Source organism: Venturia canescens, chromosome 9 (assembly GCF_019457755.1).
Source record: "Venturia canescens isolate UGA chromosome 9, ASM1945775v1, whole genome shotgun sequence".
Lineage (NCBI taxonomy): Eukaryota > Metazoa > Arthropoda > Insecta > Hymenoptera > Ichneumonidae > Venturia > Venturia canescens.
The window spans coordinates 7,905,952-7,923,980 of NC_057429.1; the positions used below are offsets into that span (position 1 = coordinate 7,905,952).

At 36.1% G+C, this 18,029-nt stretch overlaps 1 protein-coding gene across 7 annotated transcripts in view; it reads left to right on the top strand.

Moving 5' to 3' along the window:
- Wdr59 (WD repeat domain 59) overlaps positions 1-18,029 on the top strand; it is a 210,555-nt gene that overhangs the window by 169,286 nt on the left and 23,240 nt on the right. For 2 of the 7 annotated variants that reach the window (XM_043429564.1, XM_043429565.1), the window contains 2 exons: positions 9,688-9,848; positions 13,856-14,109. The exons of 4 other annotated variants lie outside the window; for them this stretch is intronic. In XM_043429564.1, coding sequence (XP_043285499.1) covers positions 9,688-9,848; positions 13,856-14,109 — 415 coding nt within the window. Of the gene's footprint in view, positions 1-9,687; positions 9,849-13,855; positions 14,110-18,029 lie in introns of those variants that run through there. One more of the 7 variants, XR_006262125.1, reaches the window with a different exon arrangement.

Sequence of the window (18,029 nt, forward strand, 5' to 3'; positions counted from 1 at the left end):
TGATTGAAAAAACTTCATTGAGCTAAATAACTAATTATTTTCATATATGTTGGTCTACCGCATATAAATCTCGAATTTCCATGGCTCGGACATATCCAAAACTTTAAATAAATGGCAAAAAACCAGTAAAAATTGAAAAAAATCGAATTTGGTACTATAAAAATCAATTTGTAATTCAAAATAAATTTAAAAAATCATACTATACGATCTGTGTTAAATGAAGAAGATTTTGGCCTAAAACTTAAAAAAAAATCAATTTCTTTAAATAATCGTATCAATAACGTTTGATTTAGAATTTTTATTTATTCTCCGCTTATATCTCTTTTATCTTCGAATGTCCTGTACAAAGGGTTTCTTTTTCGTTTTCTTACTCCTCCAGGTACATTTCTCTTCAGTGTCCAACAATGATCTGCCATCACTTCCGTCCCACTTTCCTTGGTAACGTTTTTCCATTACACTGATGTCTCCATGGAATCTTTCACCTTGCTCTTCACTATAATCACCAAGATTTTCAGAAAAGTATGAAAGGTGAAAATGTAAATAGTGCAATTTCGAATTCATTAAGCAACCCAAAGTGTCATAGTTGAATAACAACTCGTCAACTAAATTTACGTAATTTTCACTTTTCGTATTCCCTAAAAAGTTCTGTGATACTTTTTTGAAACTTCCCTGGGGTGCTCTCTCAATCTCATTCATCTCATATTCAAGATCATCGTCCTGGAATAATGTCCGAATTTGGGTTCTATAAAAAATTCCTTCTTTCAACTTAGCATCACTTAACGCTGGAAATTTTTCGCCCAAGTACTTAAAACAGTTGCCATCTTTATCCAAAGCTTTCACAAATTGCTTCGAAAGGCCAAGCTTGATATGAAGTGGTGGTAACAAGTACTTGGATGGATCAATTAGAGGTTCTCGCGTAACAATGTGAGAACCAGGATTCAAATTCGTTCAGCAAGGTGAAAGATTCCATCAAGACATCAGTGTAATGGAAAAACATTACCAAGGAAAGTGGGACGTCAATATGATGACAGATCATTGTTGGACACTGAAGAGAGATATACCTGGAGGAGTAAGAAAACGCAAAGGGAACCCTTTGTGCAGGACATTCGAAGATAAAAGAGTGAGATATTTTGAAAATTAGTCTCCAAACTAATTTTCGCTTAACAAAATATCTCTTGAGCTCCGCAATTCTATAAATGACATGCCAGTTTTACCCCCACCACCGCTAATCGTTTTATTCAGAGAAAAGATAGTCTCGGCGAGAGCCTCAGGCCAGCAGACGACAGGGCTGTCAATGTACTTGTTCCGAGACTCTACCGAGTCTCTTGATAAGCGGAGAATAAATAAAAATTCTAAATCAAACGTTATTGATAAGATTATTTTAAAAAATTGATTTTTTTTTAAGTTTTAGGCCAAAATCTTCTTCATTTATATAACACAGATCGTATAGTATGATTTTTTAAATTTATTTTGAATTACAAATGGATTTTTATAATACCAAATTCGATTTTTTTCAATTTTTATTGGTTTTTTGCCATTTATTTAAAGTTTTGGAAATGTCTGAGCCATGGAAATTCGAGATTTATATGCGGTAGACCAACATACAAGAAAATAATTATTTATTTAGCTCAATGAAGTTTTTTCAATCACAATACTGGGAATTTTTAGCTTTTTTCGCAATTTTTAGGAGTTTTTTGGAATTTACTTAGACTTCAAATGGCTAAGGGTCTGAATAAACTTCGGATAAGTATTTAGCGGATCGAAATACATAAAAATCATGCTTAGTTTAGGTCTGATGATTTAGGCTTGATGATTTAACAAAAAATTGTTAAATCATCAAAACCGCCGATTTTGTTGATTTTTTTCGATTTTTTAAAGTTTTCTCAAAATTCTAGGGTGTAGGGGTCAAACAGACCTCAGATTCGGATTCAGCGGGTCAAAATACATGGGAATATATGTGTCCCGTCAAAAGTACAGACAACTTTTTTTTTGTGTGCCGGTGTTTTCGTTAAGTTTTATGCAATTTATAACGGTTTAATATTCTTCGAATATTTGAAATGATTCCCTTTATATTTCAATGTTTTCGAATAATTCCACAATTTTGTGAATTTAAAATCTTTTTTCGTAAGGTTTATGACCATCATGAAATTTTTCCCCCTTATTTATAAACTGTGTTTTCAATTTTTTTAAGAAATTATTGAGAATAAAAAAGACATAAAAGCTTTTTGAGAAACCAAATGTTTTCGTTGATTTTCCTGAAAATGTGACAGAAAAAGAGTGAGAGAAAATAACAGCTAATGCTCACCAAGTCTAACAGCATTGGCAATGTTTAGATATACAGGGTGTCCCATTTGCATCTTACACCTGACTTTTCTCGGAAAATATTGCTCGGATCAAATATTGTGTGGAACAAAACTTTTAGGGGTTGAAGGGGGACGTTTGATAAAAATTGATTTGTGGATCCAAAATTCAAAATGGCGGCGTTAGAATGGCCGACATGTTTTTTTCGAATGGAAACAACTTTTTTTCATCACCAAAAAATTTTTCAGCGCAAAACCAACAACTTTTGTTGGAAAAATTTTTGGTTAAGTTCATATTTTTTAAGTGAGAACATCATCTTCAACTATTTTAAAGGTATCCAGGATGCACCGCGAATAGATCTTTAACGTACCAAGTGCAAGTGCGTTTGCGTGTGCGTCTGCATATGCGTGCATACGTGGAGGTGCATGTGTGTGTGTTTTTTATTTTCATTTCATTTTTCAACTTTTTTTAAAAAGAGGGGCATGCAATGCCTTTATGCCCATAGGTACGAGCTCACAAGGATTAGATCTCTGCGGTTCGTCACTACCGCAGTATTTTCGGACTCCAAACCCTCCTTGTGAGTGTACTCTGATCCCTCCCTAGAGATGTTCAAAGATCCCTCCATTCATGTTTAAACATGCTTGAACTCTTCTCTCAAAACCATCAACTGTGCGTACGAGAACATCTCTCGGGATCGCACGGCAGGCAGCTCTTATCCGCTCCTTCATGTTCTCTCGTGTTGTTGGAGCTTGACGGTCTTTTAAGTACCCCCACAAAAAGAAATCAGGAGACGTAAGATCTGGTGACCTTGGAGGCCAATTTACAGGACCGTCTCGACCAATCCACCGTTGACCAAATGTTGTATCCAGATGATTTCGAACAACATGAGCCCAGTGAGCGGGTGTACCGTCTTGCTGAAACCACATCTGTTGACGTGTTTCCAAATCCAGATCTTCTAGCAAAAGAGGCAGTTCATTTTGTAGAAAATCAAGGTAACGGACAGAGTTCACATTGCCTTCGAAAAAATGGGGACCTATTAATTGCCCGTTCACAATACCACACCATACGTTCAAACTCCATCGATGCTGGTGATCGATCTGTCTCAACCAATGTGGATTCTGATCAGACCAATACCGAAAGTTCCATCGGTTCACTTGACCACGGTTGTTGAAAGTGGATTCATCACTGAACATAACGTATCGAAAAAAGTCCCTGGATCGCTCGATTTGTCTCAACGCCCACCGACAAAACGCCACCCTTCGCAACGGATCTGGATTAGGAGTGTCTTGGTGGAATTGTAGTCGGTACGGGTGAAGTTTCGCACCTCTCAATACACGGTGCACTGTCGATTTGGGAAACCCCAGTCGTTCCGAGATCACTTTGGCACTCAAATGAGGATCAATTGCTATCATGGCTAAAATAGCCATGTTTCGGGCTTCATGCAATCCACCAAAATTATTGACGTTTGGGAAATGTCGACGGTGGCGGATCATCCGACCTGTCCTCGCTCGCTGCTCAAGGGTTCGGATTGTCTGCCGTGATGGGTGACGACGATCAGGATATTCACGTCGATACAAATTTTCAGCTCGGAAGTAATTGCCCCGACACCTCCCTAAAATAAGGAGGATATCAACGATTTCGTTGGGACTGAAATCAGCCATTGTTGCTAATTTTCAGAATTTTCCTCTAATTTAAGAACTTTTAAAAATTTCGAGAATCAAGAATTTTCCTCTGATTTCAGAACCTTTACAAATTTTAGATTTCGTCTCTTGCTAATGGCTGCGGAGTCAGAAGATAAACGTTTCAATTAATTTTTCATCCGTGGGCGATCACAATGACTTCTAAAATAAAAAATTCTTCTCTGATTTACAACTCAAAAGTAGGCGTAAGTCTCGCTTACGTGAACTTATCTTTAAGCGTAAGCCTCGCTTGCGTGTACTTATCTTTAAGCGTAAGCCTCGCTTACGATTAAAGGTAAATTCACTTTGTAAGAGATTAAAGAAAACATCATTGGTAGTACTGACGTAGTCTGACTTTGCGTAGTTCTCTTACTTTAGAGTTTTAAATCAGAGAAGAATTTTTTATTTTAGAAGTCATTGTGATCGCCCACGGATGAAAAATTGATTGAAACGTTTATCTTCTGACTCCGCAGCCATTAGCAAGAGACGAAATCGAAAATTTGTAAAGGTTCTGCAATCAGAGAAAAATTCTTGATTCTCGAAATTTTTAAAAGTTCTTAAATTAGAGGAAAATTCTGAAAATTAGCAACAATGGCTGATTTCAGTCCCAACGAAATCGTTGATATGCTCCTTACACGCAAACGCACTTGCACTTGGTACGTTAAAGATCTCTTCGCGGTACATCCTGGATACCTCTAAAATAGTTGAAAATAATGTTCTTACTTGAAAAATATGAACTTAATCAAAAAAATTTTTCAACAAAAGTTTTTGGTTTTGCGCTGAAAAATTTTTTGGTGATGAAAAAAAGTTATGTTTCCATTCGAAAAAAATATGTCGGCCATTCTAACGCCGCCATTTTGAATTTTGGATCCACAAACCAATTTTTATCATACGTCCTCCTTCAACCCCTAAAAGTTTTGTTCCACACAATATTTGATCCGAGCAATATTTTCCGAGAAAAGTCAGGTGTAAGATTAAAATGGGACACCCTGTATATATTGTATGATAAAGTTATAAATTTTTATTTCATTAAAAAATGGGCTTCCAATGAAATTTTGAAGCACTGTTTTTTTATTTATATTATCATACCCAGAGATGCATAGGGAATGCACTCATGTCGATACACAGCATTTTTAAATTCTGCATGTAACCACCAAAGTTTAATCAGAGAAAGAAAAAGTATTGAGTTCTTCCACGTACAACCAAAGATGTCGTGGACCCACCCAACGGTTATGCACACACATCCAAAAACGTTACAGATCCATAATTCTGTGTGGACAAAACATGAAAGAGATGACGTATTCGAATTATGATATGTTCACATTGTAAAAAGCAATGATAAAAGGAACAATTCGTTTTTAAAAAAATAATTGAAAGTGAGGAAAAAGAAAGCGTTACGAAAAGTGACAGTTTTTTTGGTGAACTTTGAAGAACGAATTTGTTCTTCAAATATCCTTTTGAAATATCCTCTTTGAACTAATAAATAAATTTTCATTATTAAATTTCAACCTCCGTCACCTTAACGTTGCTTGTTAACATGTTGCCCATTGATAAAAAAAAATTTTTTTAAATTCACTCCATTATAGGTGGAGCCCTACTTTTGCATAATTACTTTGTTTTTAGTCAAATATGTTGACTGCATAGTTAGAATAGGAGATCACGAATATTATAATAATGCTTTATTTCGTTCAAACCCCCGTTTCACCCTCTTAAAGATCGTATTTCAAATTTTGGCACTCTTGAAAAAAATATTATTTTGGTCAAAATATAAAGGCTACATTGTCAACTTGCGGGCATAGATATCGTAATACTGCCTAAATCACGTCCGGTATTCCGCGAAATAATTTCTAAATCTCAACTTATGAAGGAGAAATTTATAAAAATCATCTCGTATCCCCGAAATGTTACGTTCCCCACTTGAAATGCTCCTAATTCAGTTTTCATTTTTTTTGATAAAACAAGGATCCACGTCAGGAAAAAAATTTTTCGTCAAATTTCGAGTATTATTTATTATAACTAAAAGTGCACATAACTCCTTAAGGAGACCGAAACGGCAAATTTTTCATTCTTGAAAATCTTCTTATTTTAGCCCAAATATTCAGAATCAACCGGTAAATCTTGGCGCTCCGGAAACCGTAGACGTGCCCATTATTATTTTTTTATACTCCGCACGCAACAGCACTCTGGGGATCATAACCTGAAACGTCAACATGAAGTGAAATCTCTCAAATGTGCTATCTTCGTATATATTACGATTCTTGCACAAAACAACTGTAATTTCTGAGAAACGTCTGTTTTTTTCTTTTATTCACTTAGTTATTAACTGTACTTTTTTTTACAATCACAGCTAGTTGTACACTGACACTCGCCTTTCGATCGAAATTATGTCTGCTGTTAGGCCCGCTACACACGGTCAATAATATTGCACAGTAATATTGCATAATAAGTTTATATGGTGTGTAGTGCGCTATAAATTTAAGATAGCTCAAACTTTTGTTCAATGATTGCGCAATGTTTCAATACTATATCTACATGTTCAATAATATTGTGCAATCACCTATATTGCGCAATATTATTGACCGTGTGTAGCAGGCCTTACCGTGCTACGTCTTTTTATTTAAATGTCTGCTGTACTGACATACTACGTTCTGAAGTTGTCGTCAGATTTCCAATCATCAACAACCAATTTCAACAACCAATCATAACATCTGTAAATGGATGTCGTCAGATTCAACCAATCAGAAGCTCGAGAGCATCAAAGTGCCTTTGATTGTGTTGTAAATACAGACACATCAATTCTAGAATATGTTGGTATCTTTTGCATAATCTTGAGCCCGTGCAAAGTTTTTTCTCAGCAATTACGCCACCGATCATGCTGATTGTGGGTGGAATCGAAAGAGAATTTATTAATTAATCTTCAGTTCAATTTTCAAAGCCTCAGATGACTCAGGAGTTTCGTAATTGAACAAAATGGCATGCCAATTTTACCCCCACCATCGCGAATCGTTTTATTCAGAGAAAAGATAGTCTCGGCGAGCTCGGGCCAGCAGACGACAGGGCTGTTGTCACTGTATTTGTCCCGAGACTCTACCGAGTCTCTCGATATGCGTATATATATATACAGAATCCTTGTTCGCTATTTTAGGCCTTCGAACTTTTGAGCCCCACCCCTCCAAACGAAAATCCGGTTGAATTAGTACTCTTTGTTTAAATTACTATTTTTACAAAATTTCCCGCGTTTTTTAAATGCGGCCGTAGCGATAATTTTCCACGTAGACGACTTTGATACAGCTCTAATTTTTCATCGAGATATATAACTGTATACACGAATATTTATACATTTCCTCGTTCTTTTTAATACACAACCTCTCAAAGTTACTTGATTTTTGAACATCCGCTGTTTTCAAACAGCTGGAAATTTTTTCAACCTTAATGGAATAGCTTGAAATTTTCAGGGAATGTTTTATACTCATCCTATACCCAAACAACACTGAAAATTTTCAGAATGGGTTTTAGCTGGTTACTGAGCTGTGGATTTTTAAAATGTTCCAGCTTTCCGTATTTTTTTCACGTTTATGATAATATCAATGACTTTTTTAATTGCACGTAATGAATTTACTCTAATTTTGTATGAAGTTGAAATAGCGGTCAAAATTTCATGAATGAACTTCAAATATGGGGGATCGTCTTGTTTTATAACCTACTTTTTAGGAAAAAATCGGCAGCCAAATCGCTGATCCAAGCGCGCAAGCTGCGGTCGAAAAGCAATGGATCTGCCCATATCGTAGGGTGATGAGAAATATATCGATTTTATATTTTTCGAGTCGCAAGTGATTATGTTAACACTTCATGATAAAATGGTTCTCTCAAAAATTAGACTTTCTAAATAATGTTCAGAGGTGGCACCAACAACTGGATTTTTTCAATTTTAGTGAAAAAAGAAAACAGCAAAAAACAAGTTCCACTATCTACATTTTTTACTTTCTGGTTCAAAGTCTCAAAAACGATGAACAGTAGGTGAAAACTATAGTACGAGAGCCCACAACCAAAATCGTGTCTCATAGCAATACGGCTAAAACTATATAAAATCGTTAGATTATATGATTTAGAACCCGACTAGGTGGGTAGTAACGGTCAAAAGTGTAGCAACTGCGTGGGAGGCCATTTCTGCTGTGTCAAAAAAAAATAAGCAGTCGGCGTTATAGCAATACGTCTGATTTACATAACATACTTAGGTATTGTCATTTCATGACAAAAAAGTTCGTTTTCAGAAATTTTTCGCGTAGCGTATAGCCGGAGCGCATTTTTGAAAATGTCAAAAAAATTAGCCGACATGTTTTATAGCAACCCGTATAATTTTTTTTTTTAAACTTTTCGTATGGCTGTCGGAATTACTGAAAAAATGTTTTCAGAAATTTTCGATGTCGTCTATACCCTAAAAAACGAAAAAAACGTTTCGGAGTAACCTAGCAATCGCCTCGGCGTTTGATACGCTCCTATGGCGGGAACAGCTTTTTTTTTGGCAATTCCATCCAAGTTCCCTTTTGAACTAATTATTTAACTCTCTTCAGTTCGGTTCTACGGATTCGGGTAAATACGATAAAACGGAGTATCGAAAACTTTTCTGATAGAGAAGGTGCGACACTATATTTTTCTGAAATTCATTTTTTCTACATCTGCACAACTTATTTTATCATGTCAAACAGTTTTCATAAATATTGCTATAAAACAAGTCAGTACATTTTTTTGACATTTTTAAAACGTTCTCGAAATGTAATGCGACAAGATTTTCTTCTGAAAAATATTTTGTTAGCGTCAACTAACGCACTTTTTCTTATAAACAAGATTTTCAGACGTATTGCTATGGGTTTTTTTTTTTAGTCTCATTTCTAATTTTTTTAAGTGATTCTCCGGGTTCGGGCGACACTATTAACTTCTGAAAAATATGTTCCTATCATTCAACTACCTTCCAATAATCAGACATATTGCTATAAAACATGTCGGCTAAATTTTTTGACATTTTTGAAAATTCGGTCAGATCAAACGCTACGCGGAAAATTTCTGATATGGGTATTTTTGAGTTCAGGACAATCGTGGCTATCGATTTGATGCGGTTTTGGTCGTATTGCTATAAGACCGAAATTTTGGTCGTGGGCTCTCGTACTACTATACATGATTGCAGAGCGTAATAAAAGCAACACGTATCTCATCATAGCTTTCGTATCTCACTGAAGATCATCCGAGTTATTGCAAAAAAAATTAATCCTTCTTTCAAGATGGCGGAAAATAAGCATAGGGTATCTTGATCGAAAAAATGAAGTTAAACTTTACCAAGCCCCCACACATAATATGGAAAATTTGGCTTTCTCAGTCTACTTTCATTTCCGAATATATATAATGACTGAATATATATATAAAAACTGACCCGAGATTCAAATTCAGCACAAAACATACTCGATTTAGGTCTTTAAAGTCATCTTTATGTTCATAACTTCAAGTTTTTGCCATTTTTGCGATTTTTTGGAATTTACCTAAAATTTTGGAGGTATATTGGTCGATTCGACTGCGGATCCGGGTTCAACGCATCAAAATATAGAAATAGATGGATCCAGTCCAAGCTACAGACACTTTTTTGTCGTATGTCTGATTTTTTAAAAAATCATTCATAAATTCTAAAGATAACGTTTACAAATGTGAAAAATTGCAGCCCGGCACTTCTCCATATCATACGATACATCCGGCTGACACAAATCTCGAGGGTTGGAATTTTCAAAATCTCAAACAACATCGTTCGAATTCATGGTCCGAATCATTAGACGATCTCAAAGCCATTCAAGACGCAACTCACGACACCCTGAAAAATATAAGGTGACTGAAAGAAATCCCAATAATTATGTTCATTGTGCATGCAAATTTTTACTTCTTTTATACTGATAAATTTTCAAATAATTTTATTGAGATATTATTCCAAAACGTTAATGGATTCGGAAACTATAAAAGTTTTTAGATCAAGAGTTATCGTGTCTAGAAAAATAAGTTTCTAAAACTATTCCAGTTTTTCGTATTTATGAACATGAAGAAACAATAACTAACAAGGAACATCACTTTGGTGTCCCCCTCCGATTTTCTTGAAACTGCTGTATGTGAAAGAGCATTCGAAAGTAAGAGACACGTATTTTTTTTTATCGGCGGAAAAACGGTTTTAAGGGGTGAAACCACCCTTGAAAGTAAGGCATGTCAGGGGGTGATTTTGCAGTTTCACCAGCAAGCACTCAACAGATTTTGATAAAACCAAAACCAAAATGTTTCTTATCTGAAGTGATGAAAAGTTCACCCTGTGCACGAAAAAAAAAAAAAAAAACAGGGGGTTAACCACCCTTACATTCTTATATTTCTCACGCCACAATGAAAAGGAACGAATATGATGGAATGAAACGGGTTCTATTTCCATGAAAACATGAAAATAAAGTTCACATGTTTTTGCATTTTTGCAAAATAGCAGTCTTAAGGGGGTAAACTACCCCTTTTTTGAATTTTCGTACTGTATGTGGCTTATTTCTGTTTTACATGTTTTTGCTGATTCGAAATATTATAATAATTTCGAATCAAGATTTTCTGAGGTATCAAAGTCAATACAAGACTCTGAAAGTGTGAATCTCCCCCACTCGATTTTCCTCTTTATTCGCTATTTCAAAATTTCTCCCTGCATTTCGTTCAATTTGGTTGCTCTGCATCGAAATTACGAATTCAATAATTTTAGGAACGTATAATGATCGTATTGACCTCAATCTTGGCGGGCAAGGGAAGGAGGAGGGGAGCCATTTGATATTTACTACGATTCAACTTTGAAGTCTGAATAAGTCTATGCTGTTGATCTTGTTTACTAACGAACATTTTTTAAATGAAACTTCAATACACATTAACAATTCATTAACCGTCTCATAGTATAGAATCGGATTTTATTAGATAAGTACATATATCGAAATAAAATATAATAAAACCTATCATTTCCAGCAATTATGGCTCATACGTTGTACAATAATGATATTCATCAAAAAAATGTTTCAAACACAAAGATTTTTTGCACCATGCACATTTTATAATCGCTATATTATTGCAACCAGGTATTTCACAGTGTGTTTTTGATTGACCGAACCCAAAATCAACAGGATTTTCGAAATATTCCGGTTTTTCCGTAATATAATTACTTTTAAACCATGAATATTTGAAAAGATTGATATAGCGTGGAGATGACAATTGATTGTGGGCCAAAGATTGCAGTTTGATTATATTATTCCTCAAATGTAAATTTATATCAGCATCCACTAATAGAACACTATCTGAAAAATGTCGTACAAAATTTTTCCATATCCTGAATCCAAATACATCAAGCGGTTGAATTTTTCCAGTTGTACCTTTTGGGATAATCATTGTGATGATTTTTTTATCATGAGGGGTGGCTTCACGTACAACTTTGGGGCAGTGTCCACTCCAGGAATCAATCAGTAATACATTGTCACTTCCAACATTCGGAAAAAAAACTTTTTCCATCCAAATTTTAAAATGATCTGTAAACATATAACAAATTATATATTTATAACTATATTTTGGAAAAAGTTGATGCACCCTTAACGATAATACGCACCGGAAGTAAGTTTCCCAGATTTCGATGCTGTTACTATGACGTTATCTGGCTTAAACAATTCGTTCGTTACTCTCGGTCCAAATTCACCTTTTGCCTCCTTTAATACTATGAAAAGTGGAGAAAGTAGTTTCCCGTTGGCATTTATTGTTGGCTGAATCGTGTAGCTATGGGTCGTTGAAGACACTGATTGTACAACGCATTCAACTTTTTTCGATCCTTCCATCGCTAAAGTTCGTGCTGAATGGATTTCCAGTTGAAAACCGCTTTGGTCCGAATTATATACATTACTTGACCCATACTTTTCTATTAGTAATTTAACATCTTGAACAAATTTGTCCGCATTTGTTTGCAGAAGCGCTTCTTCCTCCACAGTTTTTCTCGTTATAAATTTATTAATTTTTCTGGAAACAATGCGATGCGATTTCTTAAATTTCCATAGCCAGTTATGAGAAGCTTTGAATCGTATATCTTCATGGCCTATTTCTTTCTGTGCCTGTAGAGCCCACTTTCGAAGGTCAATATCATGAACAATGACACCCGCGTCTACAGCAGTTTTCATATTCCGTAATGTGTATTCAGAAATTCGAGCAAGTTTTTCTTTATATGTACCACCCTTGTTCAGTTGTTGTGCCCAGCGTCGTAACTGCCGTATGGATTTTACAGATTTGTATTTTTGTTTGACGGTTTCAACACTGTAATTCTTTTTTTTACCAGATCTCCAATATTCAACAGCTTTTTTTTTATAATCATAGCTCAGCTCATCGTCACCAGAACAAGCGTCGGAATCGACATCATCATCCTTTTGCCATATCATATCTTCAACAGCAATTGCTTCGAACTCTTTAAATGGTTCTTGAAAATCAAGAGTTTCTTCCTGTATCATCTCAATCCCGTTGTAATCTTGCATAGAATCGATTAAAATTTTTTCGAAATTCTCCTTCATCTCTATTTCTGCATTATTAACAGGAGTTTGTGCAATGTTCATAGCTTCAAATGTAGCCAGTAACAATTTGATAACGTTGATTGGGTTGACTTTCATGCTGGTAAAAGTAGTAGGCACAATACACCAAAAGCACAGAAAAAGCACGCACGATTTGGAGCTCACTCAAAAATGCACTAGTACAATGCTAATGGTTACCGCCTTCGAAAATAAGTATCGAAAGAAAAAAATATTTATTAATCTCACGATGCCTGATAACGTTTTTATCTGATGCATGACTCAAGAATATTCGGAATGACTAATGTTATTCGGTGTGTGAGAATGCCAAAAATATCAGGTGATCATAACTACTTGATAACATTTTTATCTAGCACAAACACCGGGATCATATGTCTACGCCTCTATTTTTCCGCCAAAGTTATGAAAGTGTTTTATAGAGGCATTTTTATCTGTAGCATGGTACCTATTCATTTACGTGCAGTTTACAAGCTTTCTATGATCACCGAAAAAGTAGTTGTGAGAACTTCCCCCCCCCCCCCCCCCCCCCCCGCCAAACCGACACCATCCAGGTCAATACGAGTTTTATATGTTCCTAAAATTATTAAATTTGTAATTTCGATGCAGAGCAACCAAATTGAACGAAATGCAGGGAGAAATTTTGAAATAGCGAATAAAGAGGAAAATCGAGTGGGGGAGATTCACCCATTCAGAGTCTTGTATTGACTTCGATACGTCAGAAAATCTTGATTCGAAACTATTATAATATTTCGAATCAGCAAAAACATGTAAAACAGAAATAAACCACCTACGGTACGAAAATTCAAAAAAGGGGTAGTTCACCCCCTTAAGACTGCTATTTTGCAAAAATGCAAAAACACGTGAACTTTATTTTCATGTTTTCATGGAAATAGAACCCGTTTCATTCCTTCATATTCGTTCCTTTTTATTGTGGCGTGAGATATATAAGAATGTAAGGGTGGTTAACCCCCTGTTTTTTTTTTTTTTTTTCGTGCACAGGGTGAACTTTTCATCACTTCAGATAAGAAACATTTTGGTTTTGGTTTTATCAAAATCAGTTGAGTGCTTGCTGGTGAAACTGCAAAATCACCCCCTGACATGCCTTACTTTCAAGGGTGGTTTCACCCCTTAAAACCGTTTTTCCGCCGATAAAAAAAAATACGTGTCTCTTACTTTCGAATGCTCTTTCACATACAGCAGTTTCAAGAAAATCGGAGGGGGACACCAAAGTGATGTTCCTTGTAAGTAAATATTGGTATATTTATGGTGCAGGTTACTGGATGAGAAATACACAATTCTCTATGACAGCTACAAGAAAGCATATGCGGAAGTTTTGCATCGTTGGCGATTGCTTGATGCGCGAGCACAAGTTTTGAAACACGTTAGCGTGACGCATCATGACAATTACAAAGATGTCGAATTTCAGAGCGAGTGCCACATTTGTGACAAAGTCAGCAGAGGACCACAATGCTCCAATTGCAAAAGATTGACATTTCAGTGTGTCATTTGTCACATTTCTGTAAGAGGTAACGTAGGAGTAAAACTTTCAAGTCTTTTTTGGATCTCTTTTTTTTCATTTCGATCTTACTACTTATAACTCCTAGAGATACCTGCGTGTTATTTAACACTGGCACACAAAAAAAAGTGGTCAGTACTGTAACGAAACGCTCTTGCCGGCCTGAACGTCGCCATGCGTCGGTTCGAGCAACTTAAATAATAAGGAGCAGGTATGAAGGAAACGCGGACACTGTGTTTTTTAGTAAAAAATAAAATAATCAATTTTATTCAATTATTTGACCGAATTTAGACAACGAGATTTTGCGCTTTGGTTCACTGATTCTAAAACAATTTTGTGTTTTTTGGTTTAAACTGTCTTGCTTTGTTTAATCGGATCTGGCGAGAAAAAGACCCGGAAAACCCTAAAACGTTGCAATTTCTCTGTCTGAGAAAATTTCAATTTTCTCAATTTTCAAATTTCAATTGTACAAAAATAGTATTTAAAAAAAACAATTTTAAATTTAATTGTCGCGTTTGTACCAATCTTTCGACACGCCTTGAACTTAAAAAACTTGCTATTTAATGTTTCGTGCTATAATTCGTTAGACTCGATTTTTCCGATGTCCTGTTATGCTCGCTTTTAAAATCAAATAAATCCAAGAGTATTTTTCGCTTTTACAATTCTTATTTCCGTTTTTGATTCGATATAAATTCTAGTACTATCTATCGCCTCTTGGATAATTATTTTCTAAATGGGTCTAGATCTCCCTGCCTGGACCACTTCGGACAATATTTTTCAAATGAGAATTTAATTTTTAATAATTGGATGAATTTTAATCCTCCTCGAATAATAAGAAAGAGAAAATAAATGAAATGGTAGGATGTAGACCGCGGGCTATGGGATCGAAACGTCGCCGAATCTTTCCGAGAGTCCGAGCATCTACAGGGTAGAGGTAACCTCCCGTCCACGTGTTATGGGATCGAGACGTCACCGAATCGATCCGAGAACTCCGTGCTACGGAAAGCCGGAAAAATTTTTTAGAGGTTAGGTGCGGACCCTGGATTATGGGATCGAGACGTCGCCGAGAGTCGCTCCGAGAATCCAGGCATCCAAGGAAATAGGCAATTCACCGTCCACGGGCTATGGGATCGAGACGTCGCCGAGTCGATCCGAGAGTCCGCGCTACGGGAACCCCAGAAATTTTTAGGATAGGTTTATTATTGTTAAGGCTGATGTAGAGGTGTACTGAGAAAGGTCCGAGTTGATCCTTTAGCCAGGGAGAACTGTCTGTCGAATGAGTCGCACAGCGCTTCTTATACCCAGTTCCCCACCATAAAATTCTCGAGCGCCGAGAATCTTCGTTTTCGATCGGTTCTGCGCACCTTTCTGTAACGCCTTCTCTGATTGGCCCGTTGCCATGATTCATGCTCGCCCGTTGGTTGCGCGGGCTAACATACGATGCGCGGACTACCACTTTTCATGTTTTTCAGCTTATTGCGATTTTCAACAACAAAAACTTCAATTTGATCAGTTATCATTTAATTTCTTCTTTGACTTGGCATTGTTACATCGTTTAATATGATTCGAATAATTACAATCGCTAAAAGTCACGTACGCGTCCTATAGCCCATTAACGCTTTCCCCGCGCATGCGTCGTAGACGCTTTTTACATTTTTCATTATTAATTTATTTTTGTTACATTGATTTGACTTCTGATCATTTTTCTTTAATTCGTGTTATTTTTGCGATCATTTTGATCGTATTTACGCATCCACGTGACTCAAAATAATAAAATGCGAAAAGAAATAATTTTTGTAGTAATACGGCGCGGCGTAGTTCAGAGCGGTGTCGGTTGCCCCACTCGGGCCCATGCATACCGGCCTAAGATGGCCGCCACCTGTTAACAACGACGGGCGTGGTCGCCGCGATGTTTTGTCCGCGATCTAAAGATCGCGGAGTTTCGTTAGTTTCGACGGGCTCGGGCCGTCGCGCGAGTGTATCGTTACAGTACCTAGAACCAGACCCATCAATCTCTACGTATTTTAGCCCGCTGAATCCGAATCCGGGGTCAGATTGGTCAATATACCTGAAAAATTTTGAGTAAATTCCAAAAAACCGCCAGAATAGCGGAAAATCGCTGTTAAAAGCATAATAAAAGTTGTCTTCGACCTTACACGGGGATGTTTTTTTTTGTAATTTGATACGCTGAATCTGAAACATAGAAAAAAAATTCGAAATCAGGAAAAAACTTCTGTTAAGAAAAATAAAAAATTAAAAAAAAAATTCATAACTATTGAACAAATTGGAAAATTTACTGCCCAAGTTACGTACATTATGAAAATGTATAATATCAAATGGAGGCCAAGTTTTTATTGATAATTTTGAATATTTACCGAAAAAATCGGAAACTTTAATTGAAAAATTGACGTTTTATCCATAAGAGCCGCTAATCATTCATAATAATTATTTTCGAGAAAAAACAAGTTCATGAAAAAACAGTCATAACAGAAGTTACGTGCAGTACTAAAATTTATTATATCAATTCCAGGCCAAATATTTTTATTATCAGAATAAAATGTATTTATTTAGAAGGTATCAACATTCATGTACTGAATCGTTGACTAAATCATTCAATTTGAACGTCATGAAATTGTGTTTTAAGGTAACTCCTGTTCAAAACGCTTTTAGACCAAGTTCAACGTACCGATTAACATTATTGTTAGTAGATATGTATTCAAGAATATCTTATTAACGTGAAAAAATATTTAAAATGATAGTTTTGCAAAATTATCAACTAATAGATGCAAATTTCCATGATGACACATTTTCACAGATATTTTTCAAAAAATCATCTGTATTTTTTAACTGATTTTATTGCACCAAGTCTCATTTTGTTCCTCAACTAATCCTCTACGAATTCACTACGTAGATTTCCCTTTAAACTCATTCCTGAGAGAAATTATGAATGAAAAAGTTTTTTCACTTAATGAACAATTAGCTGCAACAGTGAAACGATCGAGTTAAAAAAACAACTACACGGTGGACTTATAGAGGACCAGTTGACGAACAAAATGAGACTTATTGCAATAAAATCAATGAAAAAACGCAGATAATTCTTTGAAAAATACCAGTGAAAATGTGTCAGCGTGGAAATTTACATTTATCAGTTGATGTGTTTGAGCCGAAGGTCCTTCATTGTGCCGTTTCTTCGTCGTTTCGTTTATATAGGTTGTTGAACTAGGAAAAGGATCTTTGAAATAAATAAATACACTCGGTTTGAGCCATGAAATCTGTTGGAATATTTATTAGCTCTTGTGGGAAAAGCCTGACGGCATAAAAACCCACGTAACTATTGGAGTTACAATTGTTTGAATCAAATTAATTTTCTTAGAATAAATAAGAACAAGGTATCATGGATCTAGCTCTTTGTGAAACGCGCATGTATGTCTGGGTGCGCTCGATTTTACCAGAAAAGGATCTAGAGCGGTAGCTGTCCTACTGGTAAAATCATAATTGTTAACAATCCAAAAATCTGGAGCTGATGCTGTTTTTGTGATTGCTCAACAATATGTATGTTATCGTCAATCTCATTGGATTGGTTGGTGACGTGAGTAGCGCTCCGCGTATCGTACCGCGTGCGTTCTCATTCGTCGCTTTCAACACAGTGCCCAGTAGAAGCAGTCACGCTTCGCGCTTGTCGCTCCCCACCACGAGCCCCGGGCCCGGTGTCGTCGCCAGCGTGAGTCGATCGCGCATGTCTCACTCGCGCGATCGGAATCGTGCAAATTCACTTAACATTTTTTAACCACCAAACATGATGGTTTTGCAAAACTAGCGTTTTTAATATTGTTACATCTTAATGAGATATGTTGTAATACAAATCCACTAACAATACATTTAATCGGTACGTTAAACTTGGTCGAAAAGCGTTTTGAAAATTTAGCACTC